This window comes from Hyposmocoma kahamanoa, unplaced genomic scaffold, assembly GCF_003589595.1.
Source record: "Hyposmocoma kahamanoa isolate Upper Pololo Valley unplaced genomic scaffold, ASM358959v1 244, whole genome shotgun sequence".
Lineage (NCBI taxonomy): Eukaryota > Metazoa > Arthropoda > Insecta > Lepidoptera > Cosmopterigidae > Hyposmocoma > Hyposmocoma kahamanoa.
Genome location: NW_020653761.1, coordinates 1,407,223 through 1,433,484, shown reverse-complemented (window position 1 = coordinate 1,433,484; position 26,262 = coordinate 1,407,223). Strand labels below are relative to the sequence as shown.

The following is a 26,262-nucleotide window of genomic DNA, read 5'->3' as shown; positions in this document are numbered from 1 at the left end:
TAATTTTGGATTATACAACAGAACCTGTCCTGCAGGTTCCGAAAAGCCATGATCCTTGAAATTTGTTTTTTTTTTATATCAAGTGACGAGATGAAAAGTCCTGTGCCTGGTGATGCCCTGATACTGCCTGCACTCTGAAATATAAAGTTGACAAGGCCAATAGTTTCTATTGCACCTACCTTTGAGGGATAAGTTCAAAACAGGAATGCTGTACTTCGCATACTATTGTATACGGCAGATGTAGGTATGACGGCAGTACTTGCCTAGACAAACTCATTCACAATGAGTGTACTGCTATTTCTTGTATCTCTTATATTTAATACTATATGTATACCCACCACATTATTCGAATGTACATTTAACTATGGAATGCCTAACAAGCCTGGGGCCCTCGTCCTAAATATATGATGAATTCTAGTTGTATTTGCTCGTCTAACAAATACATAAATATTGAGTTTGAATTTAATTCTTTATACACTAGCAGCGAAAATATTCTGCAAACCAGTCTATTAATGCTATGAAACTAGTTGCAAACAGGAAGGCATTTTACATGCCAAATTTCAAACAGCATGCATGTTTCTTTACAAAATCGATAAGTCACGGCTGTAAAGCACGAAGTCCCCTATTTTATATACTATTTGTATGAATAGTATGCGTCTTACTGGAAGACAAAAGGGTAATTGTCCAAAATTATAGATTAGTTCCTGTTAGAAACGGTAGAAGCCATCTTCGTCTGTTGCACACGCGAACCAACGGATAAATAATTTGTTATATTGTTCTATTCAGTTTAAGTTAGCTGGATTTGGGTAATTTTGCTTTAGGTTATATTGCTGCGTACTTTGTACATCGGCTTACCTTTTGCCTATGAATTTGACGAAAAAACTTCGTAGTGAAAAAATATTTCTCGAATTCTAAGGTTTCGCGATTGTGACATATTGGAAATACGACTATTATTTCGGGTCTAAATCTCGTATATGTGTTTTTTTTTTAAATAAACATTTCAAGCTCTTTGCAGGTCCAAGTATCAAGGCAGACTGATTGAAAACCAAATATATGCCCTTCTGTGACCATGAAAACTTTGATTATAAAAAAATATCAACTTGTCTTTTAAATTTTTATTTACGGATTTTTGACAAGCATAAGACAATGTCACTTGATAATAAAGAGTCGTAGTAGTTGAGGACGATTTCGACTACATCGTCCATCCCAAGCAATACTTCTTTCATTCTTCACTCAATTAAGTTAATAGGGGTACAACGGCCCTCCTTCAAGCTATAGGTCGAGAGAAAGCCATCAATCCCGTACAACTGTATGGTAAATTTATTTTTCGGCTCCGCCACAATGCAGTTATTCTAGTGTCTTTTTGTCGGTGTTAAAAATATAGACAGCCATTACTTTCTAGCTTTTTTATGATATCAAGTGACGGTAGGATTAACGAAATCTGTACTAATTGTGATATCTTCAACTGCTGTGTCACTTTTTACATTGCCCCAAAGTATACTACTTTTTTACTGTTTTGATAGTTAATTAGCATAAGTTTAAGCATATCTACTACTTTGTTTGGCTTGAATATAGAGCATGTTTTAATTGGGCACAGATTCATATCTGTTTTAATTTTTAAGTGTTTTGTTTTTTAACCGACTTCAAAAAAAGGAGGAGGTTCTTAATTCGACTGTTGTGAATGTTTTTTTGTATGTATGTTACGCGATAACTCCGGTATTTGTGAACCGATTTTCATGATTTTATTTTCCTGGAAAGAGGGTACCTCCATAGTGGTGCAATTTAATTTTAAAGAAGATCATCCATCTCTAAGGGTGGCCGTTCACGCATGAAGATTCATTATTATAAACAGCGCCTAAATTTTATAATAAGGAGCAATATTTTAATGGTTGATTTTGCTTTTCTCCAATTCAAGGCGTTTTTCTCTCTCAATATACTTTGAGTCCCGTATAGTGGCGAACTAGAGGATGAATCCGGGTTGGTGCAGTTTCCGGTAATCGATTTCAATAAAACTTGGTAATTATATGTAACTCCACGTACTTTTGAGGTCGGTTTTTTTAGTACTCTGTACTCAGATTATTCTCCATAGTTTACGCCCTTTAAAATTGGAATGCAGCAATGCTCATTATTCGTCAGGTACTTCTCTGGATGAGCTCTTTCGCAGGGAGTTCTACTGCTTTTAAATTTAATGCATGCAGCAACTGCGACCCATATAATTCGAAAAGACTAACATAAGATGGTATAAAACCTAAATAACTAATTTACACGAATTGCACTTGTCGACAATGTGAGGCGCAATGTGGCGTCTGGTAACCGACCTCGTAATCGTCGGTATATGATACCCTTCGGCTATAACTCCTTCATGGTGGTATCACCACAAACGAATTAAAATTTTCGTTTAAGAAGAGCTCCAACCGCTCGACCCTCAGGGTGTATTTTAAGTCTGATGTACTCCATTATCTCCGAGGTCTTGGTAGAGTAATATTGTCGAGACGTGTCGTGGGTATGGCGGGAAGCAGTGGATTCGGCGCCGTCGGTGCTGTGCCACACAGGTTATAGCTAGTGGACTTTTTCTTTTTATCTCCACCTTTGTGAAGCCGTCTTTGTCGCACTGGTCCGTCTATTTCTGTGGTTTACAAGGTGCAACTCCGGGAATTGTTTTTAGTAGACTGCCGTTTGGGTGGCGAAGTGGTCTGCTGATAGTAACGGGTATTGATACCTTTGATAGTGTCGTTTCTCATCCGTCGATAAGCTGTGACCATTAGACCTGTAAAGAAAGTTTCATTTTGAAAGTGTAGCAACTGTGAGAACCCGAAGTGTCATTACCATCGATAACAATCGATAGGTAATTTATGGCATCGATAGTTTGATTATTAGTTTACAACACTACTCTCGGGTAAATGAAAAATACATTAAAGTAAAGGATACATCCTTTATTATATGGTTTTTATATTAAAAATGGGAGTGAAATGACTTCAAACTGATATAAGTTTTAATGAAACGTCGCCTTCTGTTGTTTTAATTATGTCTTAATTTACCATGTCGAAAACTGTACATTTTGTCGGATAGGTACTTCTTCAAACCTGTAGCTCTCTGTTCTTAAGTAATAAAGCTTTTTATTTATCTTATAATTAAATTGTCAATTTTAAAAGTAATTTTAAGCAACCATGAATCATAAAGGAAATATAAAACACCAACGAATGCAATTAATTGTATTCGATAAGTATTTTTTCACACGGTACAACAGATAAAACATCATTTACACCTAAAAATAAATAAAAAAAAGAACTTTGAAAAACCAGTTATCGTTATCTTCCCTACACTAATGAGTTCAAACAACAGTTGTGAAGCCCTAACCGTTAACAACGATAAAATTTCAAAAAAACGAACATCCTCGGCTTCACGCGTCGGCACACACGTGACGTCACTTCCTCTTCCTGCGTCCGCGCAGCCTATTCAAATCATTTTTATAGTCAGTGTGGCATTGAACTTGGCTAATCATTTATTATATTTAAAAAAACTTGCTCAGTTTAAATTTAAACAATAATAATAATAATTTATTTCTAATGTCAATGGTATTACTTAATCTTAAAAAAAAGTCCGTACATAAGTTTTTTATATATAGAATAGACACACGCTTGGCCATAATCTCACCTGATGTTAAGCGACGTTGTGACCGACGTACCACGTTTGCCTAAAAAATGCCTACTCACTCTACATCGACATACGGATGGAGTGTTCCGTACCTTCCAGTTGTAACTTCCTATGTGTAAGGCTATTTTGACGACCACCGAGATTCCTGGTAGGAACAATTAGGGTAAGTACTGAAATTTTCTAAATTGGTTCCAGTCTGGGTGTTACTATTCACCCCAGAAACGGTATATCGTGTTTTTTGACATCATTAGCAAAATAAAAAAAGTCCGCCTTTTCTATAAAATTGTTTATAAGGCGACGATCTTAACACAAATACATTTTTCGATGTTTAGGCGCTCTCAGTGGTCCAACGGTTTGCACCGTGTGCGATGGATAAGTATGGCTCGGGTTCAATTCCCGGTACGACCAATTTGGGAACTGAATTTTCTAAACTTTTTGTAGCAGTGGAGCTCCTTGTGAAAGGGTTCGTCCAGGGAAGTACTGCCACCAATTTCTGTACTGTGAACATTACTGCATTCCAGTTTTGAAGGATACGCGTGCTGGTGAAATTACAGGCACATGGGACTTGTCAACTTATGTCGCAGTGGGAGTGCCCCTCAGATTTTTGCGATTTTAAAGCTCTGAGTGCCACTGCAACTGTTATGGATAGGCGTGTAGCTTACCATCAGGCGCATGACTTGTTCGTCCCGTTACTGTTACTGTTCTGCGTAGTGCCCCGAAGTAATTTCTGTTGCACTGACACAGTAGTACAGGGAACAGTCTAGTACAGGTAGTGTCTGTTTGTCAGGTACTTGTAATATTCCCTAATTTGAGTCCAAGTATAGATAGAGAAACACTTTATTCACTGATATAACACAAATACAGATTAAGCTTAAAAGAAAAAACAAAAAATGATTGTCATAGCAGTGAAACGGCGCTGCCTCAGCATATGCAAAAGTTTCCTATGGAGCTGGTTTTCAGTCAGGACCTACGAGAGGGATTAAGTTATTTGAAAGCAAAAACATAACGACTATGCATAAAGTTATACATTGACAATGATAATGTACATAATAAAGTGTAAATAGTGTATCTTAAATAACCTGTTTGACTTGTAAGTGCATGAGCGAATGTGAATATAATTACAGCTGTAGGAGTAAGTTGTGACTGTAAAGAGGTTTTAATGTTGTGTAATGTTATTAGTATTATAATATAATTAAACACATAATAAGAATAGATCAAAGCAACAACAAAATTCGATTCTAGACAGACTACGTTAAAGAATAAAAACACACTACACAGATTTTTTAAGTGAGAGTAGGTGTTGCTGCACCGACAGAACTTTGAATTTGGGTTTGGATGTCTGGCACATTATTTTTATATTATTATTATTTTTGTGTTAAAAAGAAACCTGTACTATGACACCCTATGTAGTAATAGTTTAATTTTACACACAAGAAGTACTTTAATGGATTCCAATGCTTTTTTAATGTTTGTAAACTTTCTTGATTCTAAAAATAACTGATTAATTTTTTTTTTATAATTTCAAGAACAGACATTTCAAGTGACGGGACGAACGAGTCGTGCACCTGATGGTGAGCTATGCGCCTGTCTTTAACAGTTGCAGTGCCACTCAGAGCTTTAAATCGCAAAGATTTGAGGAGCACTGCCAATGCGCACGTCACTCTGAGGACGCTTTCCCATTACGTCGTAAAGTTTTATTTATCGTTGGACGACTGTCGCGGCTAGCCTGTTTCCACATCACGTTTATCTGTCGTGACTGTGTTGTGGATGTTTATTTTATTGTTGAACGATTGTCGTATCTAGCTCTGTTCCCACTAGATCGTGACGACAATTTTATCGATTGACGGCAGCCGCATTCTCATATTTTTAACGTGACGTATCGTCAGACGACTGTCGTTCTAGCTCTTCCCAATGTCACGACAGTCTATCGTCGTAACGTTAAAAAAGCCGTGAACGACAGTTAATCGTGTTGTACTAAATGTGAACAATTTCATTTAGATATACAAGTCACGACACTTTAAACTGCACAATTATCTGTTGTCACGACATAATAGGAACGCGTCCTAACTTTTACAAACCTCTAGAAAAACAATTGCTTATTTTAGCGTGCTTAAAAAGATTATAATATTATTTTTGTACTAGACGGTTAAAAACCACTTAATTATGAATTATTACATTTGCTACGATCCGGTGGCAAATAACAAAACAATACAGACAAGTAAGGGCGCTACGCTTCGGCAACTCCTGAGCAGGTGGCTGGCAACAGGTGGAGCACAACCCTCCAAGCATTGTCAGAAAAAAATTACAATCTTGTTTTTGTAAGTGAATTGCTTTTACTCAGTTATATTCTTATTGAATGTATTTACGCTATTTCGGCGTTGAAGCTGCTTATTCTCAGGGCTTACTGACAGTCAAAAGCGCGGTGAATAGAATTAATGATTTTTTTTCACTTAAAATATGGTTTACTATAAACTCTACTAACTCATATGTATTTGACAGCAGTAGAGTTTGTCCAGGCAAGTACTGCCACCTTACCTATTTCTGCCGCCAATGAGCATTACTGCGTTCCAGTTTTGAAAGGAGGGAGCTGGTGAAATTATATGCATATGGGACTTGTCAACTTATGTCTCAGAGCGACCGGCGCAGTGGCGGTGCACTTAGATTCGGTTAGGTCTTTGCAATTTAAAGCTCTGAACGGGCACTACAACTGTTTCGAACATTTATTGCTGATATTTTGCTTATGTTCATCCAAATAATAAGTAAATAAATCGGCAACAAATTTGTCCAATTCACAAAGTCCAAATTAAGACATTTTTTTCACACTCTCCAACATTACCGAACCACAAAAAAGCCTTAAAATTTTTATTCAATAAACCAAAATTGCACAATAATGCGCTAAAACATCCATCACTTCACAATCCACAGCGTCAACACAATGCGCGAGCGCACAATAAAATTACGCGTGACGTAATTACGTCGACTGTTCATGTACTTTGCTGACAACTTTTATTTTGCAATTGACAGCTATATAATAAGTTAACGTTAAGTAAAGCAATGTTACAGAAAATAATTATATATATTACATAATCATAACTGTTTTATGTAAAAGAACCGACCTCAAAACTTTGTAGAATTATATTTATTTGCCAAGTTTTATTGAAATTGATTAACGGAAAGTGGATGGAATCCAATAACCCGGATTCATCCCGCAATTTACCACCCTTAGAGGCGGAATATTTTCTGTAAATTTGAACGGGACCAGAACTAAGGTGCCCCATTTCCAATAAAAAAAAATTCACAAATGTTGGAGCAATCGCGAAATACACACACACACACACACACATACATAAAACACAGTTGAATTGAGAAAGTCCTCTTTTTTGAAGTCGGTTAAAAATAGTAATTAGGTATCTCATTTCTGAGCTAGTTATAACCTATGACTGGAATCGAATTCCTTTATCAACTTTTAACAACGGATGTAGCTTATTTATTATAGTAGGTTATAAAATATCAATTATATATTATAAGTTTGCCTGTATAAGTGTACATGTGGGCGTCATGTGTGTGTGCGGGTTTTCGTGCGTGTGTATATGCTTAAATAAATAAAATTGACGAGCACCCGTTCTACACATGGGCTATAAATATTTCACATTTGAATATTACAATATTATATGGTGCAACATAATAATCCTTAATTTGTAGATCAGAATAAATAAGTTGGTAGTATACAGGGACAGTTAGATAACGCGGTTACGCCTATGTCGTGATACATTGTTCTGTTGCTCATAATGTTTCTTTGTGATTTTCTAGTTTTTTGGTCTGGAAAGTGCGGTTTAAATGGACATTAAATAATCGTAATCGTGAATTTATAATATCTACCAAAAGTGCGTATTTTTTTGCAACTTTACATTGTAATATTTTTTCTTTTAAATCGTTGGTCAAATTATGTACTGTACGCATTGACTTACAAATAAATGGACGACGGGTCTAATACAAAAACCACGAAAAAAATGTCCCAAGTCAACCTATTCGAAATTTAAATTGTTATGTCATCGCAGTATCGCGCTGTCCGTAGAACAAATGAAGACTAAAGCGGAGTGTCGCGCTCTGTATACGATTTTAGCGCCTTACAAGTGCGGACACTTTTTAGCGCGGACCCGACGTCCATATAATTGTAAGTCAATGACTGTACGCACAGAAATCTAATTTAGATTTCTGTGATTATACGTCGTTATTTTGTTTATTGAATTTTCTTAAACCAAAAAAATATATCATGTCGTAGATCATTATACTGTCAAATGTCAATAATAGTGTCCAGACATTTTTTATCTTGAAATCCAAGCTACGCTCAGGAATCTATTTTTGAACTTCCAACTTGGTTCCTCATCCTCAAACTCGGAACCTGAAAATTGGTTCAATCTTAATTTCCTTCGCTCGCTCAGGTTTCAATACAAACACTCGCGTCAAACAACAACTTTACAACCTTGCACAACAAATAACTATTATATACGTTTATCGCTTATAATATTCATTTGAAATATGATAAAACGGGTCACTATCATGGATTTTTATCATCCATATAATTTTTATCATACGGATTTTATGTATTAAAAAAACGCGAAAAATTAACATCCTTATTGAATCTACATGAAATATCTTTCTATTTTCTTTGATGTAGTAATAAAATATTATATCACTAAGGTCATGACATTTTTTAACAAAAGAATCAAAATGCATGACAACAATCAATTTGCCTACCTTAATCTTTGGGGAATTTTATCAAAGTTATATTTTAAAAACACACGACTGAGCTGCTTTTTCGGCTTGCAGTTTATTTCTGGAAGATTTGTAAATTATTCCAGCAAGCCTTTTAGGTGATATCACTACTAATGAGAAGGCTGATATTCGCAACAACTCTGTTATGTAACTTCAGTGTAAAGTATTGGTTTCCATATACTTTTAAACCTAGTAAATTAACCGGATTCTTACTTAGGGTACTTAGCTACACTATACTTTCTATATTTATGCTCGTACATAGTTTAAATTAAGTAATTTACTCCTTTGTAATTTCCTTACATTATCTAGTCGCAATGATAATTTTGCTTCAACCCTCCAGGTTTATATTACCTAATCTAACGACATTTTAAACATAAGTCTTATTACATCTAATGCTTAAAGAATCTAGATAATTGTATCCTTTACTTCCTCTGACTCGGTCGAGTCATTTAGGTATTATGTTGTCGGATTAGTCTGAATGAGTTTGAGATAGGTTTGAGCGTAAAATAGCATGGAACATGTCGACAGAAATGATGGGGGAAATGCTCTTAAGAAGTATGTGACGTCGTTGGGTTGAAGAAAATAAATCTCGATAGAAAACAGTAAAGTGTTAGCATAAGCTAACAACTCATCGAAACTAATTTAATTTTGCTCAAACACGTTGAAACAGAATATAATAGAAACCATTTATAACAACGCCACAACGCAAAAATACACAGCAAGCAAGATAAAAAAAATAAAAAGCTAAATTAAAACAAAAATAAAATAGAATAACAAAAATAACAAAATAATATGAAATGTTACTTCCACTTTTCCAATCGTCTTGAAGTTGGTATACTGCGGAAATCCGATGACGTTACAATAATATGGTGTACCTTTAATAAAGAAAAAGTACAGAAAAACTACCAATAAGTAAGTTTCTTTTTTAGTACATAAAGTTTTCATCTCACGGTTCATAATATTACGAACAATGCAAAATCAATAGATAAAATCGTATATTTTAAGAACTCATTAGTTAAGAATCATGATATGAATGATTATGAAATCATGTTAAAATTAAAAAGGTGATCAATTTTGAACTTTCTTGTATGCTGCAAATAAACGACTTGAATCTAAGCCATATATTCTAAAAATGATATATCAAAAGTTACTTGCGCACATTTTCAAGTAGAGTACGTATTTTCTCTTTCAAAAAGTCGAAATATAACCATCATAATCAAACCAACAGCCGCAGACAGCGGTTGTAATGATATCAGGCCATAATGTTCGGAAACGCACAATCTTCGTGCGCACTACCCATAACCGTGGCAGCTGATACGTATTATTTCAAACGACTACAGTTTTCTGGCAACGCAGAGTAATTTGTAGTCTGTTTATGTTTTTCTTTGGAGAGAAAAAAAGTTAATTCAAAATGTCAGCGACGATGTTTTGCAATACCCTACTATGAAACAATAATAACAATTACACAACTGATCTCAAAGCGTGGAAGAATATTTCAGGAGTCGCAGAATAGTCTCCCTAGTCCTTTCAAAACCACGTCAGATTACTTCATTAGCAAAATATTCTACCAAGAATACAAAGTTATAGAGTGGGCTAAATTGTCGAGGATTTAATTCTTATATTTTATTTATTAATTCGGTGATGACCTACATTTACAATAGTGTACAAGATTGTCAATATTTATTACAAAAGGATTCCGTATAATATGTGTGCTACCAAACTAGACTCACTTGACACCTTGTGCACGGAGTACAGGCTGTTTTGGAGGAAGGTGAACGACCCGTCAAATTATCGTGCGTGCGCGCAACACATTGTTACATCTAATGACTGGAGAATACTAAGTAGACTATACAAACCCCTGTAGGATTGTATTGATAGATCATGTTTGGAGTCATAAAATTGTTTTAAAAACTCGATTTTTTCGGAACGCTTTTGAAAAAGCTTTAGTTTGGGTAGCTGACGTTAATTTGTTTATTCAAACGCGTTTCATTATATTGGTAAATATTATACACATATACTTAAACCAGTTAATTTCGAGGTTTAAGGATTTGTTAAATGAAGTGACAACGCGAGAATTCCGGTTGGAACTGGTTGTCCTACAGGGTGCAGGTTGGACCTTCTTAATATTTGTAAGGCACATAAGTAGCCACCTATTTCGACAATAAAGTAGCCTATCGGCAAACATGAACGTCTTGCGCCTCACGATATACTTGACACCGTAAACGATAACATAAAATTCAATAAAAGGTTCGAGAGTAACGTGTTTTATTTAAGTTTTTTGTGTATATTTCGTTCAAAATCTTTTGTATTCTGTTTAGTGATTCACTCATTGTATTTTTGGAATCCACAAAGTGCGAGTCAATTATTTAGTTGTTTAGTGAATTGATGATTCACTGTCTAAACTTGGGCTTTAAACATATTTGGTAAACGAATTTGAATTCTTCAAATACTTGTGAAAATTATAAAACTAAGAACATCAGTAAGCAAATAACAACGATTCGTTATGATTGTGCACAGTTCCCTTAATTTATCTTTAGTGATATGCTAAAAAAAAGGAAGTTAAGCTAATATGTTTGAAAACGTCAAATCAAATGGCAGTATACAGGCTATAGTCAACTAGGAATGCTATACGGACACTAGTGAAAGTATTTATATTACATATTACAAGTTATATTTTGTATGTAATTGAAAGTTGTCAAGAGCCGACTATTGCTAACATTTTCCTACATTTGCGTTTTCTTTAGTAACCTTTTAAAATAAATATTTCATTTTGATCGCGTGCTTACTAGAGGGCGTCAGGTATATTGATCGCACCATAGCGTTACATGGGCTAGCGCGGGCGTTGATCATAGCGATACCTCCAAAGAACACAATGCCAACTATATTTTTTGGTCATTTTCTGTTATTTTTGGTAACAGCTATATTTATTTACTAACAGTAGGTATGTGCCCTGAATTTTGTGAAAAAAAAGAAACAAAAAACAAAATTTCCAAAAAAAAGAAACGAAACAAAAACAGAACAATATTAACAATTCTTAGGTTTCCGGGATTGTTACGCATAGGAAATGAAACTATTTTTCCGGATTTAAATCGCGTATATTTGTTTTTTTAAACGTCGGTTTGCTTGAAAAAACAAATATACGCGATTTAAATCCGGAAAAATAGCTTCATTTCCTATAAAACCAGAACAAGTCCAAAAATTAAGTTGGCGAAGTGTCCATCGGTACCGGTTACCGCATTCCATCAGGTACATATCTTACTGTTTGCCGGTATAATAATCAAGAAGACTGCTCAACCTTGTCCACCACCATCACCATCGGATTCATTCACAACGACTGCTAATACCATAATAATAATAATTTTTACATAATCACCGACCTCAAAAGTTCATGGTATTACATCGATTTGCCAAGTTTGATTGAAATCGGTTACCGGAAAGTGCGAGAAACCGGACTCATCCCCTAGTTTGCCACCATTAGAGGTAGAATACAAAAAATTCAATTGAATTGAGACCCTCCTTCTTTTTTGAAATCGGTTAAAAATTAAAGACTACCTAGTTTTATAATAATTTAAGTTTACGTAGCGTGCTATTGCACCTACGAGTTGAGACAAATTGTCCACAAACACAACAACAATCTGGTTGTATGCTAGAATCTCATATAGAATGATAATTGCCCCGGTGGTTGGCGCCTTGAAACCCTTTAAAGTGCTCGCTCTGGGGACAACAAAAAGGTTGCGAACACACCGTCCACTACGACTCACCGAGCCCATAGCGCCACTAACATTAAATTGTACTAACAAGATATAAACCAATAACAGTATTCTGATTTCCCATTTTACTTTATTCTTACACCACCAGTAAAATCAACCGAAACAATATTAATGACCGTAGAAATATTAAGTTACCTAACTGGTCATAATTGCCTCGCCGCTACACAATAAACCGTAAACAGCTATAAAACAGTACCCTACATTTCTCTTAGTAATTGGTTAAAACAATTCCCTATTGAAAGTCGACGTAAAAACTGATGGCCGTACAACAAAAGTAGCCTAGATTGATTGGAGCTTAACGAAACCGCTGCATAGGAGAAAACAAGTCGTTGTAGAATTATGTTAAACTTACTTGGTATATTTCATAAGTAAGCAAATTACACTTGATATCGTCATACTGATTACACTCTACTGCTCATTGGTAAGGCAGAATCCCCTGAGAACAATGAGCAAGAAAGTCTAGGAGTGGCTCTTTGTAAATATATACTACATTTATTTGAATACACTTATAATTACAATGTTTAATTTAAACATCTTAGATCGAGACTACCTGCAAGCGCTAAACAGGTCACCACGGATATTTATCATCTAAGTACGCAGAAGCTGTCTTTTATCATAAATAACAACATTTTATAATAAAACAAAACTTTTATTATAAATCGAGTTCTTAGGTTTTCGCGATTGTTACACATAGGAAATGAAACTATTTTTCCGGATTTAAATCGCGTATATTTGTTTTTTCAAACAAACCGACGTTTCGGGCCCTTTACAGGTCCCATGGTCACGGTTGACTGAGGTGGTAGTCTTCAACCAGTTATGTCTAATATTAATGCAAACCACCCTATTTTTTCACTATAGTTACAATAGTTATTAATTATATACCTTATTTTTAATTTTACAAAGAAAACATTCCAATTTACGCTACATGAAGTTTTACATATTATTTTATTGAATGAATTTTTATTAAGTCGGTTAGTTTGAAAAAACAAATAAACGCGATTTAAATCCGGAAAAATTGTTTAATTTTTATTATAAAATTTTTGTTTCACTATAGTTTTAAACCTCGTAAATAGCAAATTTTGAATATTAATCTGAGTCTTATTAAAGAAGCGCATTGTCCCTTAAATGAATTTGAGACTTTAAGAAGGCGACTGTCAAGAACGGTTACTTTATTTCTATTCCTCAGTTGTGGATAGGAAATGTTATGTCTGTCACTATTTTTCATAAAAAAATTATATTTTTCTTAATATCAATAACATTTTCATGAATGTACTGTGACGTTAGTGTAAGTATGTTAATCTCTTATACATATATACACATACTTCACTCTCCGTAAACGCGACCTATGATTGTTTCAACTCGTGCGCCTGGTGATATGCGACACGCCTGTCCATAGCAGAAGCAGTGTTACTTAGAGCTTTAAATTAAAATAAAATTTCCAGAACATATTCCACCTCTACCCTCTAAAGGGTGGCAAACTAGGGGATGAATCCGGGTTCGCGCACTTTCCGGTAACCGATTTCAATAAAACTTGGCAAATGGATATAATTCCACTAACTTTTTAGGTCGGTTTCTTTTAATGACAAGTTATAACTGTTGTAGTTTCTTTGTTTTTGTTATTGTATGTTTGTTACGGTTTTGTGCGTAAAAACTGTGATTGCGAGCGTCTGTGTTTTTTCGTTATAGAAGTTGAACACCTCTCGAATACCTAGTAGTATAAATCTAACTAACACAAACTATCTTTAAAATAATTTTGAAAGTAGTTTTTTACTTACCTTTTGTGCTTCCTTGCTAATAGAATAAATAGATGCACCCTGTTCAGGAACAAGATTTGAGGGGCATTGCTACTGCGCCTGTCACCCTGAGATATAAGTTGACAAGTTCCACGTGCCTGTAATTTACATTTACAGTAATGCTCACATTTCTGCTTGGCGGTAGAAACAGGCAAGGAGGTAGGACATCCCTCGAAGAACTCTTTCACAAGGAGCTCTACTGCTGCCGTGGTTGTGACGATTAACCTCATAGCTTATTTTTATTTTGTCAAAATTATTAATAATTACATTAATACTACTTTTGATATAATAATTATAAAAGGACTTTAAGTTATCAGGCATTGATGATACTATGTTTATTCTGCTTTGTTCTTCTTACTTAAGGAGAGCTTTAAATTTCTGATACAACAGGGCATTAACTTATTCCTTATTAGATCTAAATAACTTCGTCTCGGTCTTTCTCTGTCTCCCTTTCTTTGGACCTCTTCTATGATGCTTCCAAGAAAACTGTCGTATCTTATCATCTGGTATCTATCCAAATATATGTACTTTTTTTTGCCTTTTTATTGTCCATTATATTTTTTTCTGCACTGTTCTTGACATTTTCACATTGGTTTTACTTTTTGTGATTCAAATTGCCTTCATTAGAGTTGTCATTTATTACAGTTAAATTACTTATTATGTCATTGCTACTCTGTTGTATATTATTTTTAATTTTTATGTGTACTAAAAAGACTAACACTTTTTAGGCTTAAAAAAATGTTCCCATACGTCGAAATTAACTTGAACAACCCTATATCGATTGCCAATTATCATTACAAGCCGAACCCGTTATGTGTGACTTATTTTTTAGTTACTAGAATAGCAAGTAGCCTTACAACTTGACTGGCAACTTGACTAAACGGGTTATCCTTGTAGTAAAACTACAGGTTGTGTGGGAACTAGGAGTTCCTATAGTGTAGCGGTAATGAACCGTGGGTTTTTTTTATGAGCTTGGGTTTTTTTAGATGTGCAGACGTTTTGGCCTATTATAGTCGGCTTGTTGATTGCTTTCAAAGATCAGTAAGGGCAACAGAAAACGACTGCATCCCATTTGTATTGCTTTAAATAAATTAAATAACACCTCCACACACTTATGAGAAAAAAAAACAATATAGCATATCGAAAAATGGCGCCAGGACAGCGGTCACCGTTGGTTTTAAAAAAATGTAGCTAAAGTCTATTTAGTAGGATTTTTCAATTATATAAAAATAACGCACACCGGGCTATGAGTCACCGCTCTAGGTAAACCCCGTGTCGCGGGTGCCATGGACACACGCACAGACAACCACAAATTACACCCAAACGCACGAGAGAAATAAATGTAGGTTATACAAATATTTCTCTAGGCTCGGGAATCAAACCCGGTACTTCAGCGTGGCAGACCAGCATGGTAACCGTTCGGCCACGGAGGCAGTTTACTTTCATTTTACGAATTACTTTACGATTATACTGGCCGGTGCCCGTGATTTCGTCTGCGGAGAATAAGCAGGTGCTTGCACTGGCGTACCGCACTGTACTAATTTTCATATTTTTTTGGTTTTCCATACAAACTTTCATCTCCTATTTCCACCCTGTAAGATTTATTTTTGTCACAAAAAGTAGCCTATGTCCTTCATCTAGGTCCCAGCTATCTCTATACCAAAGTTTATCAAAATTTGTTTAGCGGTTTAGGCGTGAAACCGTAACAGACAGAGTTACTTTTGCATTTATAATATTTTACACGCGATGCGTTTAAGGCGCCGTAAATTATCTGTGTTTATTTTCGCGTAAGTTATCTGTGTTTGAATAAATTGAAACGCGCGCAAACATCGCGTTACGAGCAAGAAGCTTATATATTCCACTGGAGTTTACACTTATAATTTCACGTAGTTGTTGCATTTCACTAATTAAAATTAACAAACAAAACTAAAATTAAAACTATCGTTTTATCAAAATGCGCAATACATACACGCGAATACAGCGCGTCTGCGGCGCGTATAAAATACGCCGTGTTCTATGCACACGGCGTATTTTATTACTACTCTTAAATTACTCTTAAATAATTTCTATGGTAGATGTAGGTACTATGATAGATTCTTAAATGGTTTGAACATGTTAACTTTGAAGATTGGTAAGTATTGAATAACGAATAGTACCCATAACACAATACAAACAATAATAACATTGCATACTTATACAGCGACTTATAAAGTGGTGACGTAATTTTTTGAGACATTGACAAAATAATGAAATAAAGAAATAAATGAATAAAATACACCCTTGGTGAAATAAGGTTAAATCTTCAAAATGGTAACCTATGACAAACTCGAAATTTTTTTTGTCCGAAATAACGTTTCTTCGAATTTTCACCGAAAACCGAATTATAATGAAACAGCTGTTCTTTCAGGATATGTTGAATGTTTATCGCAAAGATACGATTAGGTTCGGTTAGGTTTAAAAGAAAACGGATGGCGGCGCAACGAATGCGCGACCGCTGGAAAACTACTCTGGCGGATTCGCCCTACGGTGTTCGCACAATAGAGGCGATCCGCCCAGTTCTCGACCAGTGGGTTGATAGGAGACATGGGCTCTTAACATATCGACTTGTGCAGCTACTGTCCGGGCATGGCAGCTTCGGGCACTATTTGCATAAAGTAGCCAGGAGGGAGACCTCACCGTCCTGCCATGAGTGTGGCGACGCGGACGACACGGCGCAGCACACCTTAGAGGTGTGCAATCGTTGGAATGCGCAACGCCACACTCTGGTAGCGACCATAGGAGGAGATTTCTCACTGCCAAGCGTGGTAGCTAACATGCTGAGCGGCGAAGAATCGTGGGAGGCTGTGGTCTTTTTTTGCGAGGAGGTCATCTCGCACAAAGAGGCCGCGGAGCGGGCACGCGAAGACACTGTCGACGCGAACCCGCTCCGGTGCAGACGGCGGGGAAGAAGGCGAACGCAGTTCGCTGCTCGCCTAATTCCCTAATGAGACCAGCGGACAATGGACGGGGATCCCTTGCCCGCATTGCACGGTCTCACCTGTCTGGAAGATGGGTCAGGCGTCCGACTCTCCCCTCTCTAGCGTGGGAACCTTGGCAGAAGTCAAGGTGGCCGGGGGCGTTGTAGTGGAGAATCTACGGGATCCCACGACGCCCACAACATCAGTTCATCAACAGCAGTTCCCCCGTTAGAAAAAAAAAATTTAAAATTAAAAACATTTTCCTCTCAAAATTACTTTCGAGGTTATGAAATTTCGATCAAACGTTATTTCTGGAAAATGTAATTTCGGACTAGTGATAGAAAATGACAACTTTTTAGGACATTTAAAGATTCTATAAATGATCGATAACTTTTCTATGCTTAAATAAGAGAGTTCTAAAATTTCACATGTACAGTTAATAGAACATCGAGCTATATGCTTTTGTGCGAATATCGCCTCCAAAGTAACGGAGAACGGAAAGATCCGGCAATGTGTAGCTTGGTATGCTGCCGTCCGTACAAAAATTTTTCATGAATTATTATTTTTATGAGTTGCATGTGATTAAAAATCTTTTAATTTGGTGTATGAGTCTTATATGTAAAATATAAACTTTAGAATATAAATCTCACATATCGCACGGTTAGTGACAAAGTTCAAAAAATATTAAAACTGTGCCGCGAAATTTCGAGAGAATTCTCGAAATGACTCACTGTGGAATTAGATAAAATTGAAAAAAATGGAGTGAAAATAAGTAAAAAACTAATTGGTACAGTAAAGTGCGCGAACGCAGAACTGATTTGAGGATGACCACCGTTGGCCGGCAAATCAAACAGAGCGCGACTGGATCGTTCGATCAGTCGCTTGATTTGTTACACTTTTATATTTTTCTGCTACCGTACCGTACATTGCAGTTACCGTAGTCTTCCGTAGTCATTACTGCGTTCCGGTTTTGAAGGCTATAGGCGCTGATGAAATTACAAGCATATGGGACTATGGGACTTATCAACTTATGTCTCCAGGTGACGGGGTAATGACGCCACATGTGGTCATTATGTCAAAAATGCTTTTATCACACGGAAGTCGTAAAAATAATATGAATTACATGAAACAAAGTATGACTGATGGGGCAGCGGGGCCTCTGAAAACCAAAATTTTGCTGGTTCTCGTTATTAGTATAGTTGTTAAAAAGAAATATTTCCATATAAAAATAATGTGCAAAGTTATATATTTTTTCTTAAATAATAAGTTTTAGAGTTAGTCTAGATTGTTTTTGAATACATACCTTATAGACTAACAGTCATAATAATATAATAAAAACGATTTATTTATTTACTCGGAAACGCCGGAACATGATACCCTTCGGCCAAAAATCCTCCTTCATGAAAGTCGAGAAAGTGTTGAGTTGGTATTCTCACCACAAATGTTTTAAATTCACCTTGTGACGGGACTCCAACTGCTCGACTCTCAGGGCAGCTTTGGCTTTCACCCGTATGTACTCCACAAATCCGCTGACTTTGTGGAGCAATAAAGTCGTGACACGTATAGCAACGTCGTCGGTACCGCTGGACGTTATAAATGGTTGGGGCCAGTCGGGGCGGTACCACTAAGGTTACGGCTAGTGTACTTCTTTTTCTTTTCCACCTTTTTTAAACCGTCCTTGAATGTCTTCCGTGAATGTGGGATAATCAATGAAAAGGGATAAGGTCTGAAACATGTTCCGTCGTACGTCGTCCATATAAAACAAAACCTATCGCTCTCGTCTTCTCTTCTATAATTTCGAATCGTCCCTCTCTCTTGCACACTCATTCCCTCTCACTCCCGCGTTAAGTTCACCCATTGCCTAAATTAGATGATGCATGCGTTCAAATCTAGCAATTCCACAATTTTTATATAATCGGGTAAAGTACATATTATCGTGTAACAAATTAGCACATTCTTTAAACAATATCGTGAGGTGTATTACATATTTTTTGGAAGACTGTTGCTCAATAGTAAATAGTTATTCCCGTTTCTCCTCTGGCGATTCTCCTTAATTCATGTTTCTTACAAAAAAATTAAATTGTTTCGATTCAATTTTAATTAAATCGATTATGACGGTCAACAGTTCGTATACAGACTTTTTATGCTTGTTTTATTACTTTTAAACAGTTAGCGAATGTCTGTTTATTTCATTATTTTTATTTGTTAATTTTATTTTTTTTCTTTCAGGTAAGTGAACGTTCGGTGATACCGTTACGTTGATTTGGAGTAAGATTATTTCGTCTCCCTGCTGACTAACTGCGGTAATTGACATTTTTGTCGTGACTCAGTAAAATGTAATTTACCGACCCAGCCAAATGTTTAGTAGCAAATTTCTCGTTAAAGGCGAAGGAAAATAGGCGAAGGGCAATAAATTTTTGTTTATCACAAAACTCACTGCAAAAAAAAAAAAACGAAAAACAACATAAGCAACATAAAAGGATGATGACAAGTAATAATGTGTCAACCATGGCGCCTAAATCTTTTCATGGTTTCATTAATAATAATAATATAACCCAAACTCACGAGAGAATGAAATGTAAGCCATACAAGTACTACACTACTTAAGTGCCTCCGTGGCTTCGGCCACCGTTCGCGGTTACTATAGCCACGCAGAGATCCCGGGTTTGATTCCCGGACCAGGAGAAATATTTATATGGTCCACATTTCTCTAGTGAGTTTGGGTGTAATTTGTGGTTGTCTAAGTGTGTGTCCATGGCAACCCCGATACAGGGTTTCCCTAGTGAGGGGCTATAAGTCCCATGATCACCAGTGACTGAGATGTTAATGTCATCAACCAGTGATGTCTAATATTAATGCACACCTTCAAATTTCTTACTATTGTTACAAAAGTTTTAATGAAACACCTTATTTTAAATTTTTAAAAGAAATTTACAAAGTTATTTTAATTTAACAATACAATTTTTTTATTAAATTTTATTTTATTATAAGTTTATTATAATATTTCATGTGATAAACGCCCTATACTTTGACGTATGATTCGCATTCTTACAATTAATTCTAAGGCCGGTACATACGAGTGTGGCAATTTTGACACGTATCCTAGTGCACGTACACAAATTTTATTCCTAAGTAACCGCAGGTAACATGTTGATGCGAGTTTAACGCGTCTAACTCCTAACGCTTGTCATCTTAACAGAGCCTTAATACTTGACTGCGGCCCAGTGTACGTTTGAAAGCCCTACTAATTATATTAACGAATGTTCGCACCTGAAGGCTAATGTAGAAACAGCGTGGGAAATTTTTTTTGTTAAGTTTTCCCATCGCCTTAAATGACTTATTTGTTCAAAGAAAATCTTTATTCCGATTGTGTTTTTGTCCATATCTAAAATTGTTAAGACTACAAATCGATGCCTTACTTTCTCAAACTGGTATCTTTTCGGCAAAAGTTTCTATTTATTTTATACTTCTTATCAATTATAATTTGGATGCATTAATTTAAGAGTAGGTAAAAGCCAGTGTCTAAATATGAAGGGAATGTCACGTGAAAGCAGCCTGCAAAATTTGTATATACAATCCATTTTTGAGTATTTCAGTAACTTTGTGCTTTTAGATACGAGTTTGAGAAAGTAAAGCTACGAAATGTCATCTTTAAACATCAAATTTGTACAGTATGTAAATGACGTAAGGTACAAATTGCTTTAAAGAAATTTGCCAAATTGTACATTGTTAGATGTAGCTCAACGTACATAGTGCAAAATCGTTTGCCACGGTGCGTGTTACAGCAAAGAAAAATGAGCAGTTGATTACCTGCTCGATTTAAATGTATGAATGCAATTTTATTGAGATAATTCTATCTTTAACAATAATAATAATTGCCGGGATATACCGCCTCTCCCATTTAAAAATTCATTATTATTTACACACTCATAGCCTCGCACTAGAGAAACCCTGTGTCGCGGGTGCCATGACACACTCAGGGTCGTATTCTAGAACTCTACTCAATGCTCAAGTCAGGATTGCACTGGAAACACAAGTACTGGAAATACGACCCTAATGGCAGGGACTTGAGTATGATTTCGAGTGCTTTAAACCATACTCAAATCCTGACTTGAGCATTGAGTACAGTTCTAGAATACGGCCCATAGACAACCACAAATTACACCTAAACTCACGAGAGAAATAAATGTATGCCATACAAATATTTGTCACGGCACGGGAATCGACCCTGGGACCTCTGCGTGGCAGTATATATATACGGTTACCATGTCTCTCGATAGTCATTCTCATTTTTATACCCTATTGGCACTAACCACTATAATTTAACTAAGCATCTAATTAACAAAATCTTCTTACCACGGTACCAAGTAAGCAAAGCCACATAACGGCTTCAAACAAAAAGAAACATTCACAGCTCTCTCTATAACGCCATTGAAACGTCACCTCACTGTAGTTGATAATTAATAGGAATCAGTGAAAACTGTATATAAAGGCACGTATAAAAAAGCGCCAAGTTCTCTTGGATTGTGATAAAAAAATTTTACACATAACGGTTTAATAGAAATTTATTATGATTTTGTTTTATCCATAACAGAACGTGCACTGTCCGATAAACTACTATCACTTTGTTATAATTATTAATACCAAGATCGAACACTCGGAAAAAATTCCTTCGATCCGGCCGGATTCGACGGTATGCCAACTAAACCACGGAACGAACCAGCGACCTCACGAATTTTTCTGTATGCGTGTTTGTACAAATAAATAGTTTCGCACACAGGTTAGTTTTTCCAAATCCAATTTTTCTATAATCTACAACGTTTAATGAAAGCCCAGTTTTGCAAACATTTAATCATTAATTATTCCATTATGTAATACTCTGTATCTAGTAAGCAACACTGGGTGTTGCTAACAACATCAATTTATTAATAATAATAACACATACACTCATAGCCTTGCACTAGCGTAACCCTGTATAGCGGGTTGTATTTGTGATAGTCTATGTGTGTGTCCCCATGGACAATGACATGACAATCACAAATTACACCCAGGCAGTTATTATATTAGTATCAATTTTTTGAAATTTTTTTTAATAATGACATTTCTACAAAGCTGTTGCGGAACAAAATAAAAAATACTTTTCAAATTGTTCGTAACAGCATTTTTACACACTTTAACACCTCGTGCGCCATCATATTATTTTCCAATCTAAGCAATCATAATGCAGAGAACTTGGCAATCTTTTTATTCTGCGCTCTAGAATCAAAGTGAAAACTCAATGAACGAGCATTAACGTGACATAACCATTGTTAAGAAATGTTCAGAGAGAACTTGGCAATCAATTATTATAATAGAGTTAAATTATTTCATGTCATTGACTTTGTTTAACACTTGATTTTGTAATAAGTATGAGATGTGTTTATTATGTTGTTTTGTTTTTGTTCAAAGTGCATTTTCAACGTATCCATCTCCTATCTACCTTCTTGAACAACGCGCGTTTACATCGCTTCACTCGCGAATTATAGGCGATTGCATCGATGCAAACGCACGACTGCATTGATACGGTCGCTTATGTTGAATAATTATGTGCGAAAAATCTGTATAGGTTTATGCACATTATTTTGTTTTATTAATTGTAAATTTAATTGTAAGTGAAATTAATAAATACATTAAATAAATACATAAATTAATTAATTTAAAACGTGCATCGCGTTTGTATCGCGTTTTCATCGCTGCTAAAATTCGCCGTGTGTAACCGCTATAAACGTGATTTAATAAAGGAATATTAACTATAATTACGTTGGCGGTGTACTTATAAGCCTCCAATGTGCACGAGGGCTCGCCATGAAGATTGACTACATTAGTCATCTTCGAATGCATCAGCGCCAAGTCAACTAGGAATCAAAGTGGTCGCCATGACCGAATAAGGTCGGATAGATAGATATGACTATCAAAGAAGATTATGGTAATCAGATAGTCCAACCACCTGATGGTAAATTGCCGCCGCACGTAGACATTTGCAATAATACCAGGAAAGTGTCATTAACGTTGCCATATTTATTTTATTGAATATCATGACTCATCACTAGTGTAGCAGTAGAGTTCCTTGTGAAAGAGTTTGTCCAGCAAAGTACTGCCACCTATTTCTGCCGCCAAGCAGTAATGTGAGCATAACTGCGTTCCGGTTTGAAGGGTAATGGTGCTGGTGAAATTACAGGCACATTGGACCTGTCAACTTATGTCTCAGAGTGACTGACTGACTTCCCTGGAGAAGTCTTTCACAAGCAGCTTTTCTGCTACTTAACTCTTTGCGGTTTAAAGCTCTGAGTGTCGCTGCAACTGCATAGGATGGACGTGTCGCTTACCATCAGGCGCACAACTTGTTCGTCCCTTCACCTGGTATCATAAAAAACACAGCTTGTCCCAGTAGTCCCATCTCCCTATTTAGGGACTTGAGTATATTTTTTTCGAGTTCCATCAGTACCAAGTACATTGAATATTCATGAGGCAGCGGTACTAAATGTCTCATTGTTTTGTCTATGACACACGTAGTGCTTGTTCCCAACCACTCTGTGTCTGTCGGATTGTTTGTGCCGTAATGCAATTTGTACGTTCTAATCGCGGTGTTTTTACAATGTTTGCCGACTAGGTCATCGATGTTGGCAGGGTAATTGTTTTGTTGAATAATTGCCGTGTTTCTGGAACATTAAATTTGATTTGTTCAATGAAAAATGACCATAGATGTTGTATTCAGTTGTCACTAAGGTTTTGTACATTCATTTCCTCATCGTCTCAAAGGTAAAAAACCGCTTGTGGCCTAATTTTTTATGTAATATTTATAAACCATACTCAAATAATTTTATTTTATTGTGAATTGAATGATTCCATTCTCATACAGTCCATGTATGAGAATGGAATGAAGAAAACCCTATGGAAGTACAATCAAAAGGACAGATACTAAACATATGAAGAGGCGGTATGTTGGAACCTTTACCTACCCAATTAAATGGGTAAAAATTTATCTAAAAACTATTACAAACAACAAAATTATGTCTTGGTCATGGATGTTTCAATGAACACCTGCATAGAATCCACATGATCTCCTCCTCCTCCTCTCGCGCACTCACTGTAACTACTCCAACCAATCCTTGCATCATATATTTTTTGATTGCCCACATTTTTCTATTGCTAAAATAATCCTCATCGATAACCTTCTTGAACTGTGCAAAACTTCTTTAAAATTTCTGTCTCAATCAACAACCAATATCATATCGTAAGAAGCCCACTAAAGGGTGGGTCTTGTCCTTATTATAATAAATTGAAAACTAATCTATATATTTTTAAACGATCCACGATCGCTCGATTGCGAATGCACGGCGTAAGTTCTAAATCATACTAACTACCTGCATTTTACTCTATCACGAACTGTTACTTCATTACCGGGGTATCAATTACCACATTTACGACGTAGTGTAATGATAAAATTAGGTAATATAAAAAAGAAAACTTAAATGGTTTAATGGGATATTTAACAGCAAGTATTAAAAAATTCTATAATTGGCAAGTCACGCTTCCACATGCGGAATTTTAGTGGACCACTCCCTTACTACAAGAACCTAGGCAGTGTATGTGGCTATACCCTAAAAGACATAAACATTAACTTCAAAAGTAAAAACTCACCGTCATTTCTAATTTTAGTGTCAAAAAATTTACAGACACCTGTGGCTCTACCACGAGTTACTGCGACAGCTGTCGTTAGCGACCACGTAATTTACTTCATAATTACTACAGCTCCTAGAGGTCACAAGAGGAACAACATTTTGTATACAAACATTTTATGCAGTCGCGAGCGTTAACTGTCACTGTTAACTCATGGTAGTGCTCAAGTACAACATAAGCAAATGCACGTTGTTCCTTTATTTTATTTCTTGAATGAATATAGTATTAATTAGGTTTTTAGTCTTTACTTAACCTATAATTTAGAATATCTTTCAACACGGCTATAAAAATATCATAATTACATATTCAAGTGCTAATTGTCACTTTTATTTAATAGTGGTTATTTTTTTAATAAACTGGTAAATAGTCATACGGGCCATCTGATTAAGTGATATCCATCATTTGTAGAAATTTCTGTTTCTCAGGAGGTATCTTTAACATTGCAATGGGTGTTCAACAGTACGACATGATGATAATAGTGATGAAAGAGACTCAGTCTTTTAAGGCCTTTTAAAAAACCTCGACTAATTTTCAACGCCTCACAACTAGTCTAGCCTTTTAACCCTGAAGTCTTGAGTCATAAGACTAAAACTGAAGACTAATTCGAGTCGAAGCCTTTTAACCCTAGGAAGCTTAAAAGACTTACAGGCCTAAAACGATTAACAATTCTAAAACAACTAAAACGACTGGCGCCTCATAGCCTCGGGAGTCGCAAGTCATGAGCCGTATGGCGTGATTTTATTTCTACCCACAAGGTATTTATTTTACAATTTTTATTGTGAGTAAATAAACGTGATTATTTACTACATACTACTTACGTCATTTTTATTTATAAACTTTGGGTTTAGTAAGACATAAAATAGGCATAAGTCCTTTGCAAACAACTCGAGTCGTTTAAGTCTTTCTAGTCGTTCAAATTGTTTAAGCCGTTTAAGTCTTTAAGTATAACGGCTGAGTCTTATTAATAAAAACTCGAACCCCCATTCTTAATTTTAGAGTCGAGTCCTGTAAAATGGAGTCGAGTCGTTATAAAACGCCTTAAAAGACTGAGTCTTTTTCATCACTAGATGATAATGGTATTCCAATAGGCAAACAAACAGACGGTTCTGTTAACAAAAAAGTATTCCGCCGCCGCGGCACTAGCCGGTGGGATGTCAAATAAATCTCTGTGTTTGTGATTGCGCTGGCTTTCCATACTTTTATATTAGATACATTGTAGTGCTGATTTATGGAGAAATATGTAATCACTACTACCACTAGTCAAACTTCAGAAATAAAATCTGTCCAACACAATCAGATCTTGGAATTCGTTTCGGTGTAACATCTAAGATTGGTAATGTTGGTTTCATATTGGAATTGAATATTGGCGTGCGGTACGTCAATTAAGTACAAATGCCGCGCATGTCCGCGCTTCATTGTGCTTGCGTCATATAACGATTCGTGATACTCTCAGGGACCATGATGCGTTATAATGACTAATAAACACCTGTGGAATCACGTGACAGTTTGATTAACCTTTTGGAAAGTACTTAGCCCTTATTGTGAGATTCTTCTTTGATTTATTTATGTATCTATATACTCACTCTTTACAGC

General features: G+C 35.9%; 1 protein-coding gene across 1 annotated transcript; it reads left to right on the top strand.

The window, feature by feature from the left end:
* Positions 1 to 16,461: 16,461 nt before the first annotated feature.
* On the top strand, positions 16,462 to 16,977 carry LOC113228823. Its single transcript, XM_026462227.1, has one exon. The coding sequence runs from the start codon at positions 16,462 to 16,464 to the stop codon at positions 16,975 to 16,977; it is 516 nt and encodes a 171-aa protein (XP_026318012.1).
* The last annotated feature ends 9,285 nt before the right edge of the window (positions 16,978 to 26,262 follow it).